The 24,702-nt window shown below is 38.7% G+C and overlaps 1 protein-coding gene across 1 annotated transcript; it reads left to right on the forward strand.

Annotated features, from left to right (window-relative positions):
• Positions 1 to 762: 762 nt before the first annotated feature.
• On the forward strand, positions 763 to 24,610 carry LOC109053232 (fatty acid synthase-like). The gene is given in 43 exon segments (XM_042735828.1): positions 763 to 1,039; positions 4,004 to 4,153; positions 4,420 to 4,572; positions 5,392 to 5,565; positions 5,713 to 5,913; positions 6,752 to 6,853; positions 7,273 to 7,346; positions 7,349 to 7,417; positions 8,186 to 8,320; positions 8,459 to 8,921; positions 10,215 to 10,402; positions 10,855 to 11,044; positions 11,223 to 11,317; positions 11,798 to 11,932; positions 12,037 to 12,240; positions 12,328 to 12,443; positions 12,541 to 12,716; positions 12,797 to 12,988; positions 13,623 to 13,703; positions 13,836 to 14,021; positions 14,215 to 14,394; positions 14,477 to 14,680; positions 15,213 to 15,526; positions 15,610 to 15,996; positions 16,236 to 16,406; positions 16,753 to 16,868; positions 17,034 to 17,188; positions 17,304 to 17,507; positions 17,602 to 17,752; positions 17,835 to 18,013; positions 18,503 to 18,622; positions 18,724 to 18,846; positions 18,946 to 19,169; positions 19,268 to 19,469; positions 20,126 to 20,277; positions 20,364 to 20,455; positions 20,545 to 20,942; positions 21,032 to 21,220; positions 21,448 to 21,675; positions 21,870 to 22,081; positions 22,169 to 22,267; positions 22,427 to 22,678; positions 23,059 to 24,610. Coding segments are annotated over 42 exon segments (7,551 nt in total). The 5' UTR covers positions 763 to 1,039; positions 4,004 to 4,026; the 3' UTR covers positions 23,197 to 24,610.
• Positions 24,611 to 24,702: the final 92 nt, after the last annotated feature.

Raw genomic sequence — 24,702 nt, forward strand, 5'->3', positions numbered from 1 at the left:
TGACTCTTCTGTGTTATGCAACAAAAAGCAAAATTGATTATCTCAGGTTATTCAAAATTGTATTAAAAATGCTATGTATATGAAAAATACTTGAATACCTTTCTACAATGAACATGTATAGGGAAATCTGTTTAAACTCTGTAAAATGGTTGAAATTCTTAAAAAAAAAAAAAAAAATGTTTGTTATGATGCTTAAAGAAATAAAAAAACAGATTAAAATATTTTGAAAACGTTTTGTCCAGAAAATATTTGTCAGCGTAGTGTTACCAACATGCAAGAAACCATAAGGAGTGACTTCAAAAAAAAAAAAAAAAAAATCATAAAACACAGAAACATTAAGGATTCTTTAGGAAACCTTAGATTCATGAAAATGTTTGAAAACCCTTTGTAGGAAATTGTATAATTAAACAAGCTATAATTAAAGCTAAAATCTATATAAGCAATAATTATATCCAATAATTATTCATGCTCGATGCCATTTCTAATGACAGATTATCCATACTGTAAAAAAAAGTAATTATGACAGATAAAATATCGATGCTGTGTTTCAATATCAATGCAGTGTTGCATGCTAAATTTACCCAATTTCGGATTGTTTGCAAACCGCAGACACACGACCCTCGTGTCGCCTTGAACTTGAACTTGTTCGCTCAGATCCGTAAAAGCAGACGTTTGTGCTGCTGTGCATGTGATCATGCCGAGATGAACTCAAGTAACCCAGTCTTTTCAGACGCTTTTTTTTCTGCGGCGTTAGGAAATCAGCCCATCACTGGCTGCGTCTACAGCCCAGCCTCTTCTCTCATTGGACTGCTCCTCAGAGCCAAACTGTCAGCCCATGTGGCGTGGCCATCGAGGATGTAAGACATTTAAATGAAACTGACACAGGGACTCGGAAGGGCGAGAGTAATTTCTAGGGCTTGGCCAAAGGGGGGGATCACGAAACTCTCCACTCTGTACCGGGAGCCGACAAAGGTTAAGAGGAATATAGAAGTCGACTCTATCCCAAAGGATCACCGCGTTAAACTGTACCCACATCCGGGTAAGAGAGCATATATTATTAATCGTGTCAGTTCTGGATCTGTAGTTTATCCAGATGCAGACTGGCGTAGTAATGGTAGAGTTTTAGACATGCAACGTCGCGATTTTCTGTAACACGCAGGAAAAAAAAAATATATTATTAACGAAATGAATCGTTTTTGTGAGTCGGGTATTTTCAGTGAATCAGCCACAGCTGAATCACAGACTCTTTGAACTGAGAGTCAAAAGCATTTAGAGTGAATCGAGGATTTTACTGATGAGGCAAAATATATTTAAATAGCCGGGCAGCAGAAAAAATACACAGCGTATAGCATTTTATTAAAACAAGCAAAACGTTTTTTAATCCAAGATATGTAAATTAATTTTGTTTGTTATGTTAGTGCATGGCATAAAGATGTTGGGACTATGTGATGACGTGATTACGTCATGACGTAAAAGAATCACATAATCGCGGTTTTGGACCTGTTCAAAAGAATCGATTCACGTAAATGAGTCGAACTGCCCATCACTAATTTCAACCGAGGGATACTGCACACTTGTGAGTAAACGTAACCAACACACTCTTGACCAAACGTGAGTAAACGTTTAGCTGGAAGCTGCAAATTCAGCACAGGATGATTCTCGTGCTATTTCTGTGTGATTAACGTTACTAGGTTTCATCTTTGCCTAAGAGAAATAGAATTATACCTTGAATCTTTCTTTCCGTAAACATAAAAAAAAGAGAATAGATATTATTAAACCTAACAAGAATGTAATATGTTGAGACGTGGGAAAGTATCAGGGCGAAGTATCAGAGAGTCAATGCGGAATTTGCCACTCAGTGAAACCTCCTTGAGTTTTGGTATGTAACTATATCACTGAGAGCAGTCAGACTGGAGATGCTTAAAGGGCTGTTTTTATCAGGCTAACCGTGGTCTAGTTTCTATAACAGGACTCTGTTTACATCAACCTTGGCTTGTCAGGATTAAACATGCAGCCTAATCATCTATTTTTTTTCTTCCCTTATGTTCAGTTGACTGTATTGTTCATATATGGGGTCATGTCTTTCCTAGTTAGTAAAGCCCAATAGGCAGAAATGATCTTCATCTGTCTATCAAATAATTTTTTGCGAATGCACTGTATTTATTTTTGTCTAAGGCAAGAGTGTAGCTGATGTTTTAAGGACTGTCCGACTGTAATAGTGTCATCAGCTAATGACAGCAGCACTGCACCACGGGAGCTTGTCGCGCGGCGAGCGCTCAGCTGCATCACTGCTTTAGATCTGGGTCAGGTAGATTACAGTCGATTCGGAAATCCGTTTATTTTCTCAGTCTGCTTCCGCCAAGCGTAATGTTTTTGTATTTGTAGTTAAATGTTAAGCAATCATAAAATAATTCACTTGTAGCCTGGTTTACACTAAAGTCTAACGTTACATAGCTGCTTAGTGGTGCTAGTAGTTCTGTCTACTCTGTGTTGCGTTCGGTTCATTGACTGCTTTTTGACATGTCTGTATTGTACTGTTGCATTAAATAGTACTTTTAGATGATTCACACGCATGCACGTTCACAGACAATCTGGTGCATATGAGCACCTTCCCGTCGGCAAAGACTCCTTCCGGTCGTCATTATGGCAACATGAGCCCTAATTCCTCCTCTCAGACTTACCTGTCCACTTCTGCTAATTCTGTTTATGCAATTGAAAAGTATTGATTTTCTCTAATTATAACTAAATATAAAACAACAATTGATTTTCATATAAGTTTCATATTGAATCTATTCTCAATGGCTGGTCACCCTGTCAGGTTATTTTAAAGAGCTTTAACATTACTTACTACTGTTTAATCATAAAATATTTAAATACATAGTAGACATTACAACATACATACATGCATACATACATACATGCATACATACATTATATTTATGTGATGGCTCTGTCTACAATACGGCCTGAAATGAAATTAATATTCTCTGAAAATCCTGCTCTTGCTGTCCTTTGCACATTAAGGCATAAAATTTGATGAGTGAATCATATCTTTTCCCTTATAAAACAAGAACCAGAATTTCTTACAAATTTCTCCAGTGTCGAAACAAATGATAAAAAGATGTAAAGTGTTAGTAAAGGCTTCTCCTCTGCTTTTCTTTTATTTGGACAATTGTAATTAAGTTTCTAGATTTATGATGCATAATTTCTGCAAAATGATCTGTCCTACTTTTATAGCTACTGGTCACTAATATCATTTACAGCTCAGTCATGCTGTGAAAGGTTGTTATTTATGACCAGCTGAATAGCTATTATGTGAATGTAAATCATGTTTACTGTTTTACATGCTTCTCAGATTTTTCACATATTTACAAAAAAATGCATTGCGACTGCTGAACTGAATATCTGCATAATAATATTTTCATCTGTAAATGATTCTGTACAAATTAATTTGTACTTATAAAAGTTATTTTTTCTGACTTGTTGAGGTTCATTTTTGGTTGTTGTGCATTTTTTGTAAAGATGGTGAAATATAACAGATGGCATTGCTACATTTGCATGCTGTACAGTCAGATGAGCTGATTTCTCTCTCGGCATATTTAATGAAGTTTCTGTGGTCCACCAAATTAAAATGAACCCTCCTTTGTGTTTCGAGGAAAGTGGAACAGAGGGACACTTTGTACTTGTCTCCTCTTCTTGATTGCATTGAATGAACAGGAATCCCATCCATGCTGTCGCTTTGAGTGCTCTGACCCTGAAACGGGGAACAAAAGTGTCCGGCTTTCCAGGCCACGCCCCCAGAGCACATTCTCCCACCTATCCCCAGTTCTGCACCAACTCGGTGACCCCAACTCACAGACCGCTGATTTAAAATGAATGACACGCTCGCATTCACACAGTTCTTGATAATGCTAATGTAGATCAAGCTGAAACAATCCCTCCATTTTTACATGGTTTTCTATTCACTGACTGACCGCTTCTTTCTTTTATTTTTTCCCCTTAGAATCAAAGAAAATCTAACCAGACATGGAGGATATTGTTATAGCCGGAATTTCAGGTCGCCTTCCTGAGTCTAACAATTTGGAAGAATTTTGGCAGAACCTTTTCAATGGAGTTGATATGGTCACAGAAGATGACAGGCGGTGGAAACCAGGTTTGCTAATATTTGAATGTCTTTATCATTTTAAACTTCAAACTCATTTTTTTATCATAATGCTTTCAACTGCTGGTCTCTTTCCCTACCTGACTGCTGTTCTGTGCTTTTCCTTGTCCGTCTGGCTTTGGGTCTTCTGAAGGGCCGGTCTCTCTTTTCTTTGTTGGCTCTAATACTCTCATTCATGTGCTAAAACACAAGCAGGCTTAGGGCGATGAGTAGAGAGCGCATTTGATTCCTTTTTTTCCCCTTTTTTTAAATTCTAGGTCTGTATGGCCTTCCCGGGAGAAATGGAAAACTAAAAGAAATCGACAGATTTGATGCAGCCTTCTTTGGTGTGCATCCCAAACAGGCACACACCATGGACCCACAGCTGAGGCTTATGCTAGAGATATCGTACGAGGCCATCGTCGATGGAGGTTAGTATCAGCTGCTCTCTTAGATAATATTAATATAAGGTGTTTTGTGGTAGCTAATGCCCTTGAAATATGTATAGCCTGAATGCAATATACGTCACTTTGGATAAAAGCATCTGCCAAATTAATAAATATAAATGATATTTTCAGGCGTGTGCTGCTATATGCTACTATACATTTCATGCCACAGTTTATTTTATTTTATTTTAAATATTTATTTTATATTTTTTGAGACAGTAAGTTTTTTTTATTTATTATTATTAATTTTATTCAGCAAGGATTCATTGAGTTGACAATAAATACATTTCTAATGTTACAAAATATTTATAACATGCTGTAATTTGGAGCTTTCTATCCATCAACGAATCCTGAAAAATGTGGCAAGGTTTCTACAAAAATTTCAGCTGTTTAACATTAATAATAAAAATATTTTTTTCTTGTGGTAATTTTGTTCTTTAAAAGAATGGATTTTTTTATGATGTATCTTTTGTTGAGGACCAAATGTGCATGAGCATATAATTAGAAATGAGAAAGTTATTTTAAATTCTAAATATTTCACAAGCCTGTGTTTTTGATCAATAAATGCAGCCTTGGTGAGCATACAAAACTTCTTTCAAAAAAATTATTATTAGTGTATATGGTCTATATAAGTATTTAAATTATTTATATAAACATTTCTAAGTGACCAAAGTGGTGCCAAATCTCTATGTAGAGCAATTATAGTGTATTTTTGAACTTAGTTGTAATGTATTGTATGTGTAATGTATTATTTTTCAGTGTTCACTGACTGTGAATATAAAACATGTTGATTTTTCCTGTTAGGCATTAACCCAGTGTCCATGCGTGGCAGCAAAACTGGCGTCTACATTGGAGTAAGTGGCTCAGAGGCAGGCGAGGCCTTCAGTAAAGACCCAGAGGAGCTGCTGGGATACAGCATGACAGGATGCCAGCGGGCCATGTTTGCCAACCGCTTGTCTTACTTCTTTGATTTCAATGGTATGCAAACATTACAAGTTTAATTACCGACTCAATGCTCTGAGACTGAGACAAACAGTTGAGATGGATTACTTGAATCACTTTATGCAAGAATTCTTAATGTGATCAGCCATTAACTGTGGTGTTTGATGTACAACCAACATTCAGGTCCCAGTACAGCCATTGACACAGCGTGCTCCTCTAGTCTGCTGGCTCTGGAAAACGCCTTCAATGCTATTCGCAACGGCCAATGTGATGCAGCACTTGTGGGCGGAGTCAACCTGCTGCTCAAGCCCAACACCTCAGTGCAGTTCATGAAACTGGGCATGCTCAGTCCTGAAGGAACATGCAAGTCATTTGATGCCTCAGGTGAGATTGCGTATGTCACTGTAACGTCTAAAGCTTTCTCAGGAATCTGGTTCTATAAGCATCAATTTTTGCATAACAATTATAAGAATATAGTCTTCTAAGTGTTTATACTGAATAATGCATGACAAAAATAGTATTTAAAGTATCATGCTTTATGCAACAATAAATGTTTTCAGCAGAAGTATGCTAATTGCAAAGTTAATTTAGCAATTTTCTGTCCACTTATGATATTAGAGATAAAAACAGTTAGTTAGCGTGTTTTTTAATCCAGTTTCCTTTAAATATGTCTCTACTCTTGTAGTCAAACAAAATAAGTCATCTATTAAAAATGTCAGCTGATCATTTTTCTGTTCAATTTGTCAAAATGGAAATCAATAGTCAAGTTGATTCAGTGTTATTTTAGTATTATTGCCTTACTATTATGAGACTAATATTTTGAATTAGTTTTTACTTTTCTATTTTAGTTTTAGTGGTTTTGTTGTATTTTGGTTTTTTGTTTTTTTTTTTTTTTTTAGTTACTATTATGATTTTGTATTATTTTAGTACTTCAAGTTAAATTGAATTAAATTAATTGATGTACCTGAAAAAAATTAAATATATTATTATTTATTTATTTATTTATTTTAATGGCTTTAGTTTCAGTTAACTCTAATAACCCTGAGTTTCACATTGCATTTTTGAATATAATTCCTGATGATACATGTTTTGCTAAATATTACACATTTTGGCAAAAGTAGCATTCCATAAAATTGTAAAAATGAGTATACTGCCGGAAGTAAACATAAAAAGATTTGTGAGTATATTTCTAATTTTCAATTTTTTTTGTTTAACCCTCTAGGAAATGGCTATTGTCGCTCAGAGGCTGCTGTTGCAGTACTCTTGACAAAGAAGTCAATGGTTATGAGTGTTGGCAATAACACAGACGGCTACAAAGAGCAAGGTAAACTCATCCTTTCTTCCCACAGACGTCAAATCTGCCTCAAATCCTCCAGCATGAGTGAAATCAGCTCAGTTAATACCTTCTTACTTGCTCTGGAAGACTGGCATTACTATAAAAGCTGGCACTACATGTGTCGTAGATGTCGTAGCCTTTCTCCCAGTGCCTCCAGCCACACTTTACTCGCCAGTGCTTTCACACATGACACTTGGCTGAGTGTGAGGGCTCAGGGTATTTGAAATCTCTGGCATACGGCTGTCATCAGACCCCTTTAGTTCCTGTTGTGCATCATGTGCTGCTACATTGAGGACAGAAGAATCCATGCTGTAGCTCACGTGTGCGTTCCAGAAAAGCATATGTCCTTTCTGCTACGTGCAAATCTGCTCATGTTTTGGAATGTGGTATGTCTTCTCTTTGCTCAGGGGTGACATTCCCATCAGGTGAGATGCAGCGGCGCCTGGTCAGTTCCCTTTACCAGGATGCCAACATATCACCTGAGCAGGTGGAGTACATTGAGGCCCACTCGGACAGGTGGAGTACATTGAGGCCCACGGCACTGGTACTAAGGTCCTGTGCCTGTTTCATGCACACCATTTTACATACCTTAAGTAAATAGAAAAGATTTGCTTATTTTGAAAATAAGAATGTCAAATTAAACATTAATAAGTGATTTGATTTGAGATTTGGTTTGGGAATAAGTTTGGTAATGTTTCTATCCATGTTTATAGCATTGTTTACACCATTTTCCAATTAAGGTCTGTATCCGAAATAAAAAAAAGCAAGTAAATAGATGTTATACATAGTGAAAAATGTCAAATTAAAAGCAGGTGTTGTTAAATACGTATATATGTCCCTAAATGTTAAAAGGTGTATGTATATATGTGTGTATATATGTGTGGTATGTATAATATATGTATGTATATGAAGATATGTGTATATATAATATATATTATATGTATATATGTGTAATATATGTCTATATATATATATATATATATATATATATGTATATATATATGTATATAATGTATATATATCTATATATATATATATATATATATATATATATATATATTATATATTATATATATATATCTAATACAATATATATATATATATATATATATATATATATATAATATATAGTTTATATATATATATATAGATATATATATATATATATACATACACATACACACATATACATACACACTTTTTTTTTAGGACTAAGATAACTCTATGCATAATATCCTTGTGTATGTAAATACAGTTATTGAACAATAGAAATTTTAGCTTGTGGTTATGTTTATATTGAAAATAACTCTGCTTTTACAGGTTGGGGATCCTCAGGAAGTGAATGGCATTGTGAGTGTATTCTGTCAGTCACAGAGGGATCCTCTTCTGATTGGCTCAACCAAATCTAACATGGGACACCCAGAGCCTGCATCTGGTTTGGCGGCTCTTGCCAAGGTATGTAAACTCTTTTTGTACAAGTCTTCCTGCTTTAATTAGCTTTAGCTTAATCAGCTGTTTCTTTAAAAATCTGGAAGCTGAATCCCTCTCCTTAAATGTGAAGTAAATCAACTAACTTGTGTTCTATGTGATCAGGTGGTTTTGTCTCTGGAACATGGCGTCTGGGCTCCCAACATCCATTTCCATGATCCAAACCCTGACATTCCTGCTCTGACGGACGGCCGGGTGCATGTGGTGTCGGAGCCCATACCTGTCCGCGGTGGCATCGTTGGCATCAACTCATTTGGCTTCGGAGGCTCAAATGTCCATGTTATCCTGCGTCCACATGGTTCAAAATCACTGGCTCAGGCTGCACAACCTTCAGTCCCCAGACTCCTGCAGGCCTCCGGTCGCACAGAGGAGGCGGTCACTACCCTTCTCAACAATGCCCAGCAGCATAAAGATAACCCAAGCTACCTGTCTCTTCTGAATGATGTGTCTGGAGTTCCAACGACAGCCATGCCGTACAGGGGCTATGCACTGATTGGAGCACAGGGAGAGCTTACAGAAGTTCAACAAGCCCAGCCCACACCCAGACCCCTCTGGTACATTTGCTCAGGTGAGGGGGCATTTATTTTTTATGCTGAACTTTTAAATTGGTGAAAAGTTATTTCCTTCAACATTTTATGTTAAAGGAGCTTGATGTTCTACAGAATACATACTGTAACTTACAGAAACGTCCTGTCCCATCCAAAAAGAGCTTTTATTGGAACCAAGTTGCAAAAGCAATTTTCTGATGTTGTCATTGTGAGTTAAAAACAAGAAAGCTGGTACAATTAGATACCATGAATCCTAAACATAAAAAGAACTAACAATAAAAGTAAAATTTTGCTTATTTTACATGCAGAGAGGACATTTCTTAAAGGCACAGCAGCCAAAAATTAACAGTTTAAAGGGATACTCCACCCCAAAATGAAAATTTTGTCATTAATCACAAACCCCCATGTCGTTCCAAACCCATAAAAGCTCTGTTCGTCTTTGAAGAGTGAATTGAGATTTTTTGTATTTTGGATGGGGGGCTTGTGGCTTTTGACTTTGACTTTGAATTAAATTTAAATTTCAATGTCAAGGTAAGTATGAAGTGTGTTGTCAGAATACTCCATCTGGCATCAGTGGTTCAACCCTAACGCGCTGCACAGATGTGCTGTTTTCGTTCAAATCAAAGCATAAATACATGTAGAAAACGTAACCTTGTGTCGTGGATTTTCAGGTGGAGTAACCTTTTAAAGTAATGGGAAATTTAAATAAAATAAATCTCAACTAATTACAATTTTTATAATAATAAAAAATATTAAATAGTGTATGTATACAGTGTTGCTTGAAAGTTTGTGAACCCTTTAGAATTTTCTATATTTCTGCATAAATATGAGCCAAAACACAAGTCCTAAAAGTAAACAGAGAACCCAATCAAACAAATGAGACGAGAATGTTTTATTTGTCATTTAGTGAGAAAAATCTCTAATGTATCTAATGTTACATACTATATAATCATAATCATCAAGGCTGCATTTATTTGATCAAAAATACTGTAAAAAATAATATTGTGAAATATTATAATTTACAGTAACCAGTTTCTATTGCAATACATTTTAACTGAAGAATTTTCAGTAGTCTCCAGTGACACATGATCCTTCAGAAATCATTCTAAAATACTTCGTATTATTAAGTGGGTTTTTTTTTAATATTTTTGTGGAAATAAATAATACAGTAAAATGTGTGATTATATAACCCTTTTAAGGTTGTGATTCAGAGCGAGTCAGTCACCATAATGGAAAGTCTCTCTACACATAATCACATTGGCTGGATTTCTTATTTCTGTGTCCTGTCTTTGTTTGTATCTGTCTCCTGACAGGTATGGGCACACAGTGGGCTGGAATGGGCCGTAGCCTGATGCAGCTGCCTGAGTTCCGGGAGTCGATCCAGCGTTCGGACGTGGCTCTGAAGGACATTGGGTTGTGTGTGTCTCGCTTGCTCATGGATGCTGATGAGAGCACTTTTGAAGACACTGTCCACGCGTTTGTTGGTCTTGCAGCCATCCAGGTCAGTCTCCCCCAGCTCTAGAGATACCAAGTAAAGTGCCAGTGTGACTGGAACAGGATTGACATCAGCAGAATTTCTCAAAGAAAAATGACCCCTGACAACTTTGGAACTGATATAGGCCTGCCAAATGTTGCAATACAGTGGCACAATCAGTCATGATTTCAACAGTCGCTCCATCTGCAAGACTGTCTCATAAAGAGATCCATTATTTACGCAACCCGCACTTTCAAACCTGTATGGCTTTCTTTCTGCTTAAACAAACTGCTCTTTCCTGTAGAACTGGCACACTTGCATATTCAAACTTTTCACGTCACACTCAGTTATGAGACAAAAGAACTGATATTTTATGATATCATTTATGCCAAACCTAGTAGACTTGCTAGATGTAGTCTTACAATTTTCAGCCCTGACTTTCTTTCACCTACCTGAATGCATTCCTGTCAAATTTCCAGGTTGCCCAGATTGACATGTTGCAGAAGATGGGTCTTCAGCCTGATGGGATTGTGGGCCACTCTGTAGGAGAGCTAGCGTGTGGTTACGCCGATGGCTCCCTGAGCCATAGCGAGGCCATTCTGGCCGCTTACTGGAGAGGACGCTGTATTAAAGAGGCCAACCTGCCCCCGGGGGGCATGGCTGCAGTGGGTTAGTGTGGCAGCAGATGCCTTCACGGGCTTTGCTTCATTAATCGGATGCAAAGCGCAAAGCGTCCCTCCATGGGGGATTTGCCTAGTCTTTTGTTCAGCAATGTATGCTATAAATTTTTTTTAGCAAGCTTACCAATGGTTCCTTTTACCAACCCTCCCATCATCTCCCCCCTCAGGCCTAACGTGGGAAGAATGCAAAGCTCAGTGTCCACAGGGTGTCGTTCCTGCTTGTCACAATGCTGAGGATACAGTGACCATCTCAGGCCCTCAGGTATATACCCTCTAAGAAATAACATCTCCCTAATTTCAGGGAGGGAGGGTGGAAGAATATATATTTTTATGTGTGTGTGTGTGTGTGTATATGTATATGTATATGTGTATATATATGTATATTTATCAAAGGCTACGTTTATTTTATAGATTGTTTTATAAAATACAGTATTAATAACAATATTGTAAAAAAAAAATTTCAAATATTATTACGTGTAAAATAACTGTTCAATTTGAATGTATTATAAAATTTAATTTAGTCCTATGAAAGCAAAGTAGAATTTTCAGTAACCTTTACTCCAGTCTATCCAGCCTTATTTTAAATATATATAAAAAAATGTTTTTAAATACCAAACTAACATTAATTCTATACATGTATAAAATATTCTTAGGGTTTAAGGTTTTGAGAAATTATTGAATTTAAATATATAGAATGAAAGTGTGTATACTAGTACCCAACAGCAAGTGTTTTGTTATGCAGGACTCTGTCAGCAAGTTTGTTGCCCAGCTGAAAGAGAGCGGTGTGTTTGCCAAAGAAGTGCGCAGTGCCGGTGTGGCTTTCCACTCCTATTATATGGCCTCTATTGCTCCAGCCCTTCTGTCTGCACTGCAGAATGTGAGTTGGTGAGGCACTGCAGTTTCACAGTGTCCTCTGCTGGACATTACCATCTTAAAACCTCAGCAGAGATAGACACTGACTTCCTGTGTGTGCTCTTCTAGGTAATAAAAAGCCCAAGGCTTCGTTCAGCACGCTGGATCAGCACGTCCATCCCGCAGAAAGACTGGGAGAGCCCACTGGCGCTCTACTCATCTGCAGAGTACCATGTCAATAACTTGGTCAGCCCTGTGCTCTTTCAGGAGGGACTGAACTTTGTGCCGGATAATGCTGTGGTAGTAGAAATTGCCCCACATGCTTTGCTGCAGGTAAAAGGGAATTAACCTTAATACACGTCTTGAAGATTCAAATGTAGATCTGTTTCTATTATTTACATACTCTTGATAAATCTTCAGGCCATCCTGAAGCGGAGCCTAAAACCCACCTGCTCCATCCTCCCCCTGATGAAAAGAGGGCATGCCAACAATCTGGAGTTCTTCCTCTCTCATGTGGGCAAAATCTACATGAATGGGTTAGTTTTTGTACTCTCAATTTCCTAGCTGTTTTGACCTCAAATTGTCAGTATTTCCGATGTTTGATGATTGATGCGCTCTGTCTTGCATCTGCAGAATTAATGTGGACAGTAATAAATTGTACCCAAGTGTTGAATACCCTGTTCCGACCGGGACCCCACTCATCTCCCCTCACATTCAGTGGGATCACTCCCAGGTCTGGGATGTGCCCAAGGTGGAGGACTTCCCTGCTGGCTCAGGGGGATCCACCTCAGCCACTGTGTACAATATCGGTGGGTGGTTGTGAAGTTGAAATTTGTGTTTCTCTCATCTTTGCTGTCATGTCATGCTTTTTTTCGATTTTTTTGTGCAGACATGAACCCAGAGTCTCCTGATTACTACATGATTGGACATTGCATTGATGGTCGGGTGCTGTACCCAGCCACAGGATACCTGGTTCTGGCCTGGAGGACTCTGATGAGATCTCTGGGTGCAGTCATGGAGCACACACCTGTTATATTTGAAGACGTCACGATCCACAGAGCCACCATCCTACCCAAGACAGGTGAAAGATTTGTTTTCTTTGTAAGTTTCTGGTAGTCAATGATGACAGATTTCTATATGTCTACTATTGCACTCTTATATGGCTTATTCCTTATTCTGCGGTGGAAAAAATTTTAATTATTCCCAAAAATACACTACTGTTTAAAAGTTTGGGGTCGGTAAGATTTTTTTTAAAAGAAATTAAGTAACTACATTTAGAATGTTACAAAAGATATATCATGGTTTCCACAAAAATATTAAGCAGGATAACTGTTTTCAACATTGATAATAATAAGGTCACCAAATCAATATATCAGAATGATTTCTGAAGGACCATTTGACCCTAAAGACTGGAGCAACTGTTAAAATTTAGCTTTGCCATCACAGGTTTAAATTATATTTTAAAATGTATTAAAATGGAAAGCAGTTATTTTAAAATTATAATACTGTTTCACAATTATGCTGTTTTTCTTTATTTTGTACAAATATATGCAACCCTAGTCAGCATAACTTTTTACAAAAAATCTTACTGATCCCAAATTTTTAAACTGTAGTGTACTTTTATATTGTGGACTAAATCTGAGACTAAATAGAACAGATTAGTTGTTAGCTAGTCCTTGTGACTTAGTGTTAACCAGATTGTTTTTGCATCTCAGGGTCTGTCCAGCTGGAGGTGCGACTCATGCCTGCCACTAACCGTTTCGAGGTGTCAGAGAATGGAAATCTGGCCGTCAGTGGTGAGTTGCCAGTCAGCATGAGACACCATTTACAACATACATCATGACGTTTTCGAGTAAAACAAAATATTTGTAAATTGACAAATAAAGTATTTAAGACTCATGATCACACTGGTATCCTTGTGGTCTCAGGTAAGGTGAGTGTCTTGGAGGATGCTGGACTTGATGCTTTCCATGCTGAGTTGAATAAGCCAATGGCTGTAGACAAGGAAGATCCTAAACTGCTTTTGAAAGCCGGGGACATCTACAAAGAGCTGCGTCTGCGTGGATATGACTATGGAAAGACCTTCCAGGGAATCCTGGAGTCTAACAATGCTGGTAATTCCCCTTAAATGCATCTTAAACTGTCAGTGCCTTTAGCCTTGTGGGCAGCGCGCTGACATACAGTGCTGTTGCAATATGGGCGTCCCGAGTTCGAATCCCAACTCGAGGACCTTTCCCGATCCCAATCCTGATTTTCCCCAAACACGATTTGGCCATTTCTGAGCTCTTTGTATTCTGGTTCTTCCAGGTGATTATGGAAAGCTTCACTGGACGGGTAACTGGGTGACATTTTTAGACACCATGCTGCAGATGATCGTAGTGGGGCTGTCTGGTCGCAGCTTGAGACTGCCTACTCGCATCCGCTCTGTGTGTGTAGACCCCAGACTTCATGAGGAGAGGGTAAACGAGTATGCAGATGACCAGAAAGGTATTAGACACGCCATCAACCTGAAGTCTGATGTAACCCTTCCTAAGTTGAAACATATCTGACCAAAATTTCTTGTCCTCAGCTGTGGATGTTCATGTTAACCGCTGCCTGGACAACATAACAGCTGGAGGAGTTCAGATCTGTGGGCTTCATGCTACCGTGGCACCCCGTCGCCAACAGCAGCAGACTCCACCCACTTTAGAGGAGTTTGCCTTTGTTCCCTATGTGGACTCAGATTGCCTGAGAACCAATGAGAAACTTGGAGACCAACTGAGACATTGCAAAGGCATGTTGTGATTTCCATTTCATTGATAAATGCAGCATGGCATTTTGCGTTAACGTGAAAGAAGTCTATTTTGCACACCAAGGCTGATCAAAAATACAGTAAAATTGTGAAATATTATTACAATTCAGAAGAACTGTTTCCTATTTTAATATATAGTGAAATGCGATTTATTCCTGTGATAGCAAGGCTGAATTTTCAGCAGTCTTCAGCCTTCAGAAATCATTATAATGTGCTGATATGGTGTTCAAGAAACATTTATTATTATTATCAGTGTTGTAAACAGTTATTGATACTTTTTTTTTTTTCAAGATTTTTTGATAAATAGAAAGTTCAAATGAACAGCAGAATTTTTAGTTTCATAACATTTATAAATGTCTTTCGCTTTTGATCAATTTAATGTTTTATGTCCATCGTTTTTGTAAAATTAGATGGAGCTAAAATGATTTCATTTTTGTCCCCAGTTTTAATTTTCTGGGGTATTTTCCTTTATTTCAGTGGCACTGTACTTACATTTTCTATGTTGTATTTGCAGGTCTAATACAGCATCTGCAGAGGAAGCTGGCCAATCAGGGAGTGAAGATCTCCATCCCTGGGCTAGAAAGTGCAACAGAGAGCCAGCTGATTGAAGCAGAGGCAGAGAAAGGCCTGTTGCGGTTGCTCTCTGTGCTGTGCAGACTGGAACTGAATGGAAACCTGCGCTCTGAGCTGGAACAGATGGTGGAGAAGGAGAGAGATTGTCTGCTGCAGGACCCCCTGCTCAACGGCCTGCTGGACTCCCAGGCGTTACGTCACTGCTTGGACACAGCCCTTGAGAACAGCACTCCTGGAAAACTCAAAGTTGTGGAGGTGTGGTGTTTATTATTTAGGATGAAAATAGACAGGGGTGGATGACACGGTTGAAGTTCTCAACATGTGTTCTTCTCCTTCAGGCTCTAGCCGCCGACGGTCATGTGTTTTCTCGGGCTGTTGGTCTCCTCAATATCCAGCCAATGATGCGTCTTGACTACACGGCGTCAGATGTCTCCATTGACCAGCTTTCTGCTCACCAGAGCTCCCTGGAAGAGCAGGGCATTTCAACTGCTCAGTGGGACCCTCTTCAGGGCCCAGCAACGGGCGGCCTGGATGGGGCTGACCTGGTTGTGTGTAACTGTGCATCAGGGCACACGGCCAACCCTGCACTTCTGATAGAGAACCTGACTTCAGCTGTCAGGGAAGGCGGTTTTGTTTTGCTTCACACCCTACTGAGAGGTGACACACTGGGAGAGACGGTAGCCTTCCTCACATCTCAAAACAACCAGGAGGGTTTGTTGACACAGGTGTGTGCTTAAAAACTTAAACGTGCTTAATTGAAACATAAATTACATAAATGAAACTTTGATTTTATATGTAATGAAAATTAAATATACATTAAACATAAATGAAAGTGAATAACAAAGTTGTATTTAAGTAACAACGTTAAATAACTTGGCATTGTTTTGTCTGTTCTTTTATTTTGTTTTGTCTGTCTCATTGCAATGTTCTCAGCTTCTAAACAAAATTGTTTTTTTTTTTTCAGACTGAATGGGAGGAGCTCTTCCAAAAGGCCTCTTTAAATGTGGTTATGCTGAGAAAGTCCTTCTACGGCTCGGCTCTCTTCCTCTGCCACAAACACCAACAGTCCTCTCCGGATCAACCTATCCTTATTTTTGTGGACCCTACTGACTATAAATGGGTGGAAACTCTAAAGGTGATTATTAAAATCAGCATAAAATGAAAATTCACAATATCTGTTTAGAAAATACGTGTTATAGATCTTACTGTGAATTATTCATCCATGTATATGATCCTTTTTTTAATGGAAAGAAGTGACCTTGTAATGTTTCATCAAAAATGTCATAACTGTCTTCTGGTGAAAACTTCAGCCTTCTCTCTGGTGGCATATGCAACACTTAGCCAATCATTTAGTCCTCTTACTGCAAGTTTGCATTTATTTTGAGTACAATGCACACATCTCAAAATCCAATCAGGAATTGATAGATAAATGAATCCTAATGCATGCCTCTAACCCTTTCTTTCCCTTTTTTCCTCATTAGAGCACTTTAGCTGAGTCATCTGATATCCCAGTCTGGCTCATTGCCACTAAGGGTCATAATGGAGTGGTGGGAATGGTGAACTGCCTCAGACAAGAGCCTGGAGGCAACCGTATACGGTCCGTCCAGTTCCTGTGCAATTAGTGTTCCACATATGCTACTGTACTTTTATGTTATTATATTTTTGATGTTACAATTATGCAATTGTTAGGTATTGAATGTTTTGTAGTATAGATGTATATGTGGTATTCATGTACATGGTCTTTGTTTCTCCTCTCCAATAGGTGTGCATTTGTTTCTAATCTAAGTAAGGATGCTGATGTCCCCTCACTTGTTCCTACCCAAAAAGAGATGAAGGCATTACTAAAGAAGGATCTGGTCATGAACGTGTACCGCGATGGACAGTGGGGTGTTTTTAGACACCAGTTGTTAACACAAGGTAAAAAAGGAAGTCATATTAGACTTTCAGTGACATGCTGACTGTCCTGTTTTTGATTGGAAAAAGTCTTTTGAGCATGTTGTGATCGTCTTCTGTTCTGTGCATTCATGTTTAGATCTTAGCGAGGAGTTGACAGAGCAGGCCTACGTCAATGTCCTGACTCGCGGTGATCTTTCATCGCTGAGATGGATCGCTTCCCCGCTGCGTCATTTTATCCCATCCAATCCCAACGTGCAGCTCTGCCGTGTTTACTTCTCCTCCCTCAACTTCAGAGACATCATGCTGGCCACTGGCAAACTGCCTCCAGATGCCATCCCTGGTTTGTACCCCATCCTGTTTTAGTGAAATCTCGCACGCTAGCTTACCCTATAAAAAGACTTAGGAAAGAGACTCTTCTCGTTTTGTCCATGCAGGAGACATAGCGCTGCAGCAATGCATGCTGGGAATGGAGTTTTCAGGACGAGACCCCAGTGGGCGACGTGTAATGGGTTTGCTGCCAGCGAAAGGTCTAGCCACCTGTGTGGACGCAGACAAGCACTTCCTTTGGGATGTTCCATCTAGCTGGTGAGAACCTCAGCACCTCTGAATCTGAATGAGACGTCTTCCTCCAAAACTCTCTGCTAAGCGGAGCTGTGTTTATGTACAGGACGCTGGAGCAGGCCGCCTCTGTTCCAGTGGTGTACGCCACCGCATATTATTCCCTAGTGGTGCGAGGGCGTCTTAGGCCTGGAGAAAGTGTGCTGATCCATTCAGGCTCTGGAGGGGTGGGACAGGCCGCTATTGCTATTGCACTTAGTATGCGCTGCAGAGTCTTCACAACTGTCGGTAAATGACACTTGCTTCCTTAAGAATTTAAAAAGATGTGTTTTGTAATTAATGAACACTAGTGAACTTAAGCTCTTTGATAGTAAATAACTCCAAATACAGCTACACAAAAAGATGGAAATGTGTAAAATTAAAACTAAATTTGGTATATCACTAATTGAAAATAGTCTACAATATAGTCAATGAATAACTACAACATAAAGAATGTAAAATTCAACAAAGGGCAATTATACGCATTTAAATTTCATGTTTTAATTAATTTATTTAATCTTTTGTTTTATTGCATGTGATACTTAATTGTCATTTTCGTTGACTACATTAGATGCTATTGTAGTCAGAGTGAAATTGGCTATAATCAATGAATATGGCGCAGTATCGTAAATGATTGTGTACATTTAGTGGAAGTTTTCATCAAAAGATAAAAGCTATGACTAAAACACCTGCTAAAAAAATTAACACTGCTGACATGCATCTCATTTTGATTCACAGGTTCTGGAGAGAAGAAGGCATACCTGCAGGAAAGATTCCCACAGCTTACAGCAGAATCTTTCGCTAATTCTAGGGACGCCTCATTTGAACAGCATGTGATGCTCCAGACTCAAGGCAAAGGTGAATAGACTGCATTACAATGACTCTGAATACACAGCAGCATTGCATCTAAACTGCTGTGGATTGAGGTATTAAACCACCATGTGTATGTGTTTTTTCAGGAGTTGATTTGGTACTAAACTCCCTCGCTGAAGAGAAGCTGCAAGCCAGCTTGCGTTGTTTGGCCAGACATGGGCGTTTCCTGGAGATCGGCAAATATGACCTTTCTAACAACACACCACTAGGTACACATCCAATCAATCAGAAATCATCTTAGATCTATCATTCTCTTACTTTTAAGCTTCCATGCATTAAATGTAATTATCCGATTGCTCTTGATTCAGGTATGGCTCTGTTCCTAAAGAACGTGGCCTTCCACGGCATACTGCTAGATGCTTTGTTTGAGGAGGGGAACAGGGAATGGGAGGAGGTATCTGAGCTTCTGAAGAAGGGAATCGCTAGTGGTGTCGTTCAGCCGTTACGTACCACTGTCTTTGAGAGAAACCAGGTGGAGGATGCTTTCCGCTACATGGCTCAGGGCAAACACATCGGCAAAGTCCTGCTGCAGGTAAAGGCGGGGGTTAATTTTAATAAGCCTGCATAAAAAATGAAATTTTGGATGGTAGATTTCTCATCCTTTACTGTGCTAATTGCTTCACCTCTCAGGTACGTTCAGAGGAGACGAGCAGCACTGTTCCTGCAGCCTCTCCTCTTTATATTCCCGCTATCTGCCGTACCTTCTTCCCTGCCTCTCTCTCTTACATCATCACGGGAGGTCTGGGTGGTTTCGGCTTGGAGTTGGCCCAATGGCTCACTGAGAGAGGTGCTCGTAAACTGGTGCTGACATCACGTTCTGGCATCCGCAATGGTAAATATGCACTAGGATGTGATCAGTTTTCATGTCAGTGTTGTTGTTAACTAAAAAAAAAAAAATTAAATTTAACTGAAGTTATATGTAAATCTTATGTAATATTTATATTTGATTTATTTATATTTGATTTGATTTATTTAGTTTCCTAGGCAATAATATGTATAAATTAAAGCTAAAACAGAAATATTAAAACATAAAAAAGCAAAATCACAAATTACTAAAACAAAAATTACTGAAATTCTTTTTCATTAGTTGAAATGAAACTGAAATAAAACATAAGAATTAGAAAAACTTTAACGTTTTGAAAATTTAAAACAATGCCTTTGCAAATAACTGAAATAAAATAAGTTTGTTGATGTACTACAATTACTAAAAACTGAAATAAGTATATAATAAATAAAACTGAAATGAATAAAAATTAAAACTAAGTAGAAAAATAAAAATAATAAAATTGACAAAAGCACTAAAGTACTAAAAATATTAAAATTATTTTCATTAAATATAAAATCAAATACAGCTAAAATAAAAAAATAAATGATTTTGATTAAATTAAATAAAAAATATTAATAAATACTGTAATAGTATAGAAATAATACTAAAGTAACACTGATGTTGGTCAGGGCAACACACTTAAACGTTTGTTGTCTTGACAGGTTATCAAGCCAAGCGTGTTCGGGAGTGGCAGGCCATGGGCATTCAGGTCCTCGTGTCCACTAGTGATGTCAGCTCAATGGCAGGGACGGAGCGTCTCATCAATGAGGCCTGCCGCTTGGGTCCAGTTGGTGGCATCTTCCACCTTGCCATGGTAATATTCAGTTGTTGCTTTCGGTTCACTTTTTTGTATTCAAATTAAGGACAAATACATAACTGATATTTCTGTCTATCAACTAGGTCCTTAAAGATGGCATGCTGGAGAATCTGACCCCACAGCACTTCACTGACGTCAACAAACCCAAATACGGTGGAACCATCAATCTAGACAGGTAGGCATTGGTTTGACTGAATCTTACCTTTCTTCAGCTGTTCACTTGTGGCTTATTACGAATTTTAAAAAATTATACCTTTTCCACAGCGTGACTAGGCAGAAGTGCCCAGAGCTTCAGCACTTTGTGGTGTTCTCCTCGGTTAGCTGCGGCCGAGGTAACGCTGGCCAGAGCAACTACGGCTTCGCCAACTCCACCATGGAGCGAGTGTGCGAGCAGCGCCGACACGACAACCTGCCGGGCCTGGCCATACAGTGGGGCGCCATTGGAGATGTGGGTGTCGTTCTGGAAACCATGGGTGGCAATGACGCTGTAATTGGTGGCACGTTGCCGCAGCGCATGTCTTCCTGTTTGGAAGTACTGGATAGGTTCCTGTGCCAGCAGCGGCCTGTAATGTCCAGCTTTGTGTTGGCGGAGAAAGTGGTGGTCGCTAAAGGAGAAGGAAGTGGACAGAGGGACCTGGTGGAGGCTGTGGCTCATATTCTGGGTAAAAGCTCAGACCTCAAATGTTTAAAGTCTGATAAGCTGCACTTTTTTTATGCTTTTTAAAGTTACAGTGTCACCCCTTTCTCTCAGGTGTGCGTGACGTGAGCAGTCTGAATGCTGACGCCTCATTGGCTGATCTGGGTCTGGATTCCCTGATGGGTGTTGAGGTTAGGCAGACACTGGAGAGAGACTATGACATTGTAATGGCAATGAGGGAAATCCGACAGCTAACTATTAATAAGCTACGGGAGCTTTCCAACCAATCAGGAGGAAAAGAGGGTGAGTGTGTGATTCGTGTCAATATTGATAGCCTGATGTTGTTGTTTTTTTTTTTACGGAACTTATTTTGTTATCCACAGTATCTTGAATAAGATATTGGGAAGTTGCTAAAAGATTTAATTAATGGATAAATTCAGGAGATGTAATTTCATGTTTTGTAAGATACATTGAATTATTTAGAGAATAATGCATCAATATATAACTTTTTCTCATTCTGTTTCTCTCAGAGTCCCAAGCTGCTCCTGCAAAGCGATCTGGTGCTCAAGCTCTGCTGGAGTCAGATCTGAGCCTGATGCTGGTGAACCCAGACGGCCCCACGGTGGCCCCACTGAATGAGGTCCAGAGTGCCGAAAGGCCCTTATTCCTCATTCACCCCATTGAGGGCTCCATTGCTGCCTTCCGCACTCTCACCAGCAAGCTTAGTGTGCCGTGCTATGGCCTGCAGTGCACCAAAGGTACAAACAAGATCAAGGATCACTTTTCACTGTTACACTTGAAAGGCAGTTTATATATATATATATATATATATATATATATTATATATATATATATATATATATATTACATACATACATACATACATACATATTTAGTTCAATTTCAGTCCTGTTATTTATTTTTCTGTTTTATGTGTTTTGTCCATCTGTAGCTGCTCCTCTAGACAGTATCCAGAATCTCGCTGCTTACTACATGGAGTGCGTGAGGCAGGTGCAGCCAGAGGGGCCGTATCGCATCGCTGGCTACTCGTTCGGTGCTTGTGTGGCCTTTGAGATGTGCTCACAGCTGCAGGCAGCCAAATGCCCTGTGGAATACCTCTTCCTGTTTGACGGCTCACATTCTTACGTGGCAGCTTATACACAGGTGCAGTAAAAGAGCTCAGAAAACACAAAAACAGAAAAATGTGCTATGTTACGTCACATGGTCATCATTCTGTTTTTACTCTCACAGAGTTATAGAGCCAAACTGACCCCTGGCAAAGAGTCCGAGGCAGAGACTGAAGCTCTGTGTGCTTTTATCCAACAGTTCACTGGCATTGAGTACAACAAGGTACATGAACAATGGTTACTTTGTAATTCATTCTTGAAAAGATTTTTGATCCTTTATTCTTTACATTTTTTTTAAATAGTCTTTTCCAACTAGACACTACTTAACTCATTACAGTTCAGTCAGTTAATACTGTGTCTGTATCATTAATCTTTCACACAGCTGTTGGAGACATTGTTACCTCTGTCAGACCTGGAGGCTCGTGTGAACAAGGCTGTTGATCTGATCACATCCAGCCATAAGAATGTCAACCGAGATATGCTCCATTTTGCTGCTTCTACATTTTACCACAAACTGAAGGCCGCCGACCGCTATGTTCCAACTTCCAAGTATCACGGCAATGTCACGCTGCTGAGAGCCAAGGCCAGCAGCGAGTACAGCGACGGTTTAGGATCTGACTACAAACTGCACGAGGTAAAGATATGGACCACAAATATGATACTGTAGTCTTAAGTGTCCCGTGATTTGGTGCTGAGGTTTTATTATTATTATTATCACAGTAGAATTTTATATATATATATATATTGGTGCTTATATTTATATATATATATATATAATATAATATAAAAGATTTTACATATTTCATACATTCAAAATCAAATAAGGTTTGGGGTTTGGGGACATTTTGCGCTGTGATCATTTTTGAGATCTAGCTCTAAACATGGTCTGTGTACGGCAAGCATAATTGCATAGGAAGTGCTTCTGAATCTGGGAAGTAGATCATGCTGAGAGAAAAACTTGTTACTATAATGCATCCCTGCAGCGTTAGTAATTGGATTCTGTTATGTCTGCAGGTGTGTGATGGGAAGGTGTCAGTTCATGTGATCGAGGGAGACCACCGGACCTTCCTAGAGGGCGAGGGTGTGGAGTCCATCTCAGGCATCATCCACAGCTCACTGGCTGAACCCAGAGTCAGCACCAGAGAGGGCTGAACCTTCCCGGCAAACAGCTTTTATGTCTTTTTTCACCCTTACTCTGTTGCTTTCACCTGATAAACCAAAACTGTGTCCCGGCGTATTAAAGCATGCATGCCTGTGATCCGTTCATACCTCTCACTTCTCATTCTCTACAAATCTCAATTGCTTATCACCCTTTACTTCTTTATTCCACGCTGGGAACAAAAACGCATGTCTGTTTATTTGCTTTATCAGTTAAGATTCAATCAGCTGATCATTGTCTTCTATAAATCATTATATGTTACTGTAAAAACTAAAATGTCACTGGTTTCTATCATGAGAGCATAGTGCCATTTACCCTAAGTAGTGCCTAGCTGTAGTGACCACTGACACTGTCTAACCTGCGTAAGTCTGCTAAAGGTTTTGTGAAAACTGCATTCATGTTCATTCATCCAACCTAATGATGCGGACTGCAAGTCAAGGCTTCACTGTAATCAAATCCACACATTAGCTCTTGGGATTCTAGTTACTGAGATTGTTGTTTACCAATTATGAGCGGTTACTGATGCCTTAGCAATACTAGTTAAAATCGCTTGTGTTTACTGTAGCATTGTTGTTCTTTTCTGAATGATATACGCTGGTTCTCTTGTTGTTGCTGAACATCTAAACTTATGCTGAAATAACTGTGCAATTTGATTTTTATTTAAAAGGGAAGATATGTATGAAAAAGAACATTCCTGGATGAGAGGAACCATTAAGAGAGCCATTTAATTGACTTTTTAATGTTTACATTGCAGTTAGAAGTAAAATATTTGTAACTTTAAAAATATAATGCACAAGCTTATATTACACAAAATGCAAATATGACACTGATGTGAAATGCTCGGCAATCCAGAGTGAATCATCTCGGCTCATACTCTAATGATGCTTCGCTGCTTAACTGTTGACCAATAACTTGAGTATTAATATTGTATTGATGTTTCTAATCCTCTTTTTGAGGATAGTACCACCATTCCTTATTCCGGGTGTCTCTCAGATGTATATGTTCTCCCAAAATGCTCTAATTAATTGACTGCTTTAATACTTCAGACGTTAGTTGTAGTAAATTCTTGTGGCCAGGTCCACATTAAACACAAGCTCAGTTCATAGTGCAAATCACATCATATTTTAGTCGAAATCTTGTCGGAATAAAGTGTTGGCTATGTGGCAGTGACGTGATTACTCTCTTTTTGTCACAACAGATGAAAGTCTTCTATTTGAAAGCAAATCACTAAATATTTCTGAGACTAATTGTTTTTTAGTCAGTGACGAATTGTGATTTCTTTCAATGTTTAGAGCAAAGCTGGAAAAGCTAGAGTTCATTTTTCTATTATTGAAATATTTGTTTCTTTTGGTGTAATTTTTCCAGTATTTATTGTACTAGTCCAAATAAAAAGCTATTACTAACATACACCTCCAGAGTCTACTGGTTTGTTTTTCTCCAACCATATTAGATGTTCAGGTTCTACAAATTTAATGATTATAATAACAAGATAAGCTAAA

The sequence above is a fragment of the Cyprinus carpio genome, chromosome B12 (assembly GCF_018340385.1).
Source record: "Cyprinus carpio isolate SPL01 chromosome B12, ASM1834038v1, whole genome shotgun sequence".
Taxonomy (NCBI): domain Eukaryota; kingdom Metazoa; phylum Chordata; class Actinopteri; order Cypriniformes; family Cyprinidae; genus Cyprinus; species Cyprinus carpio.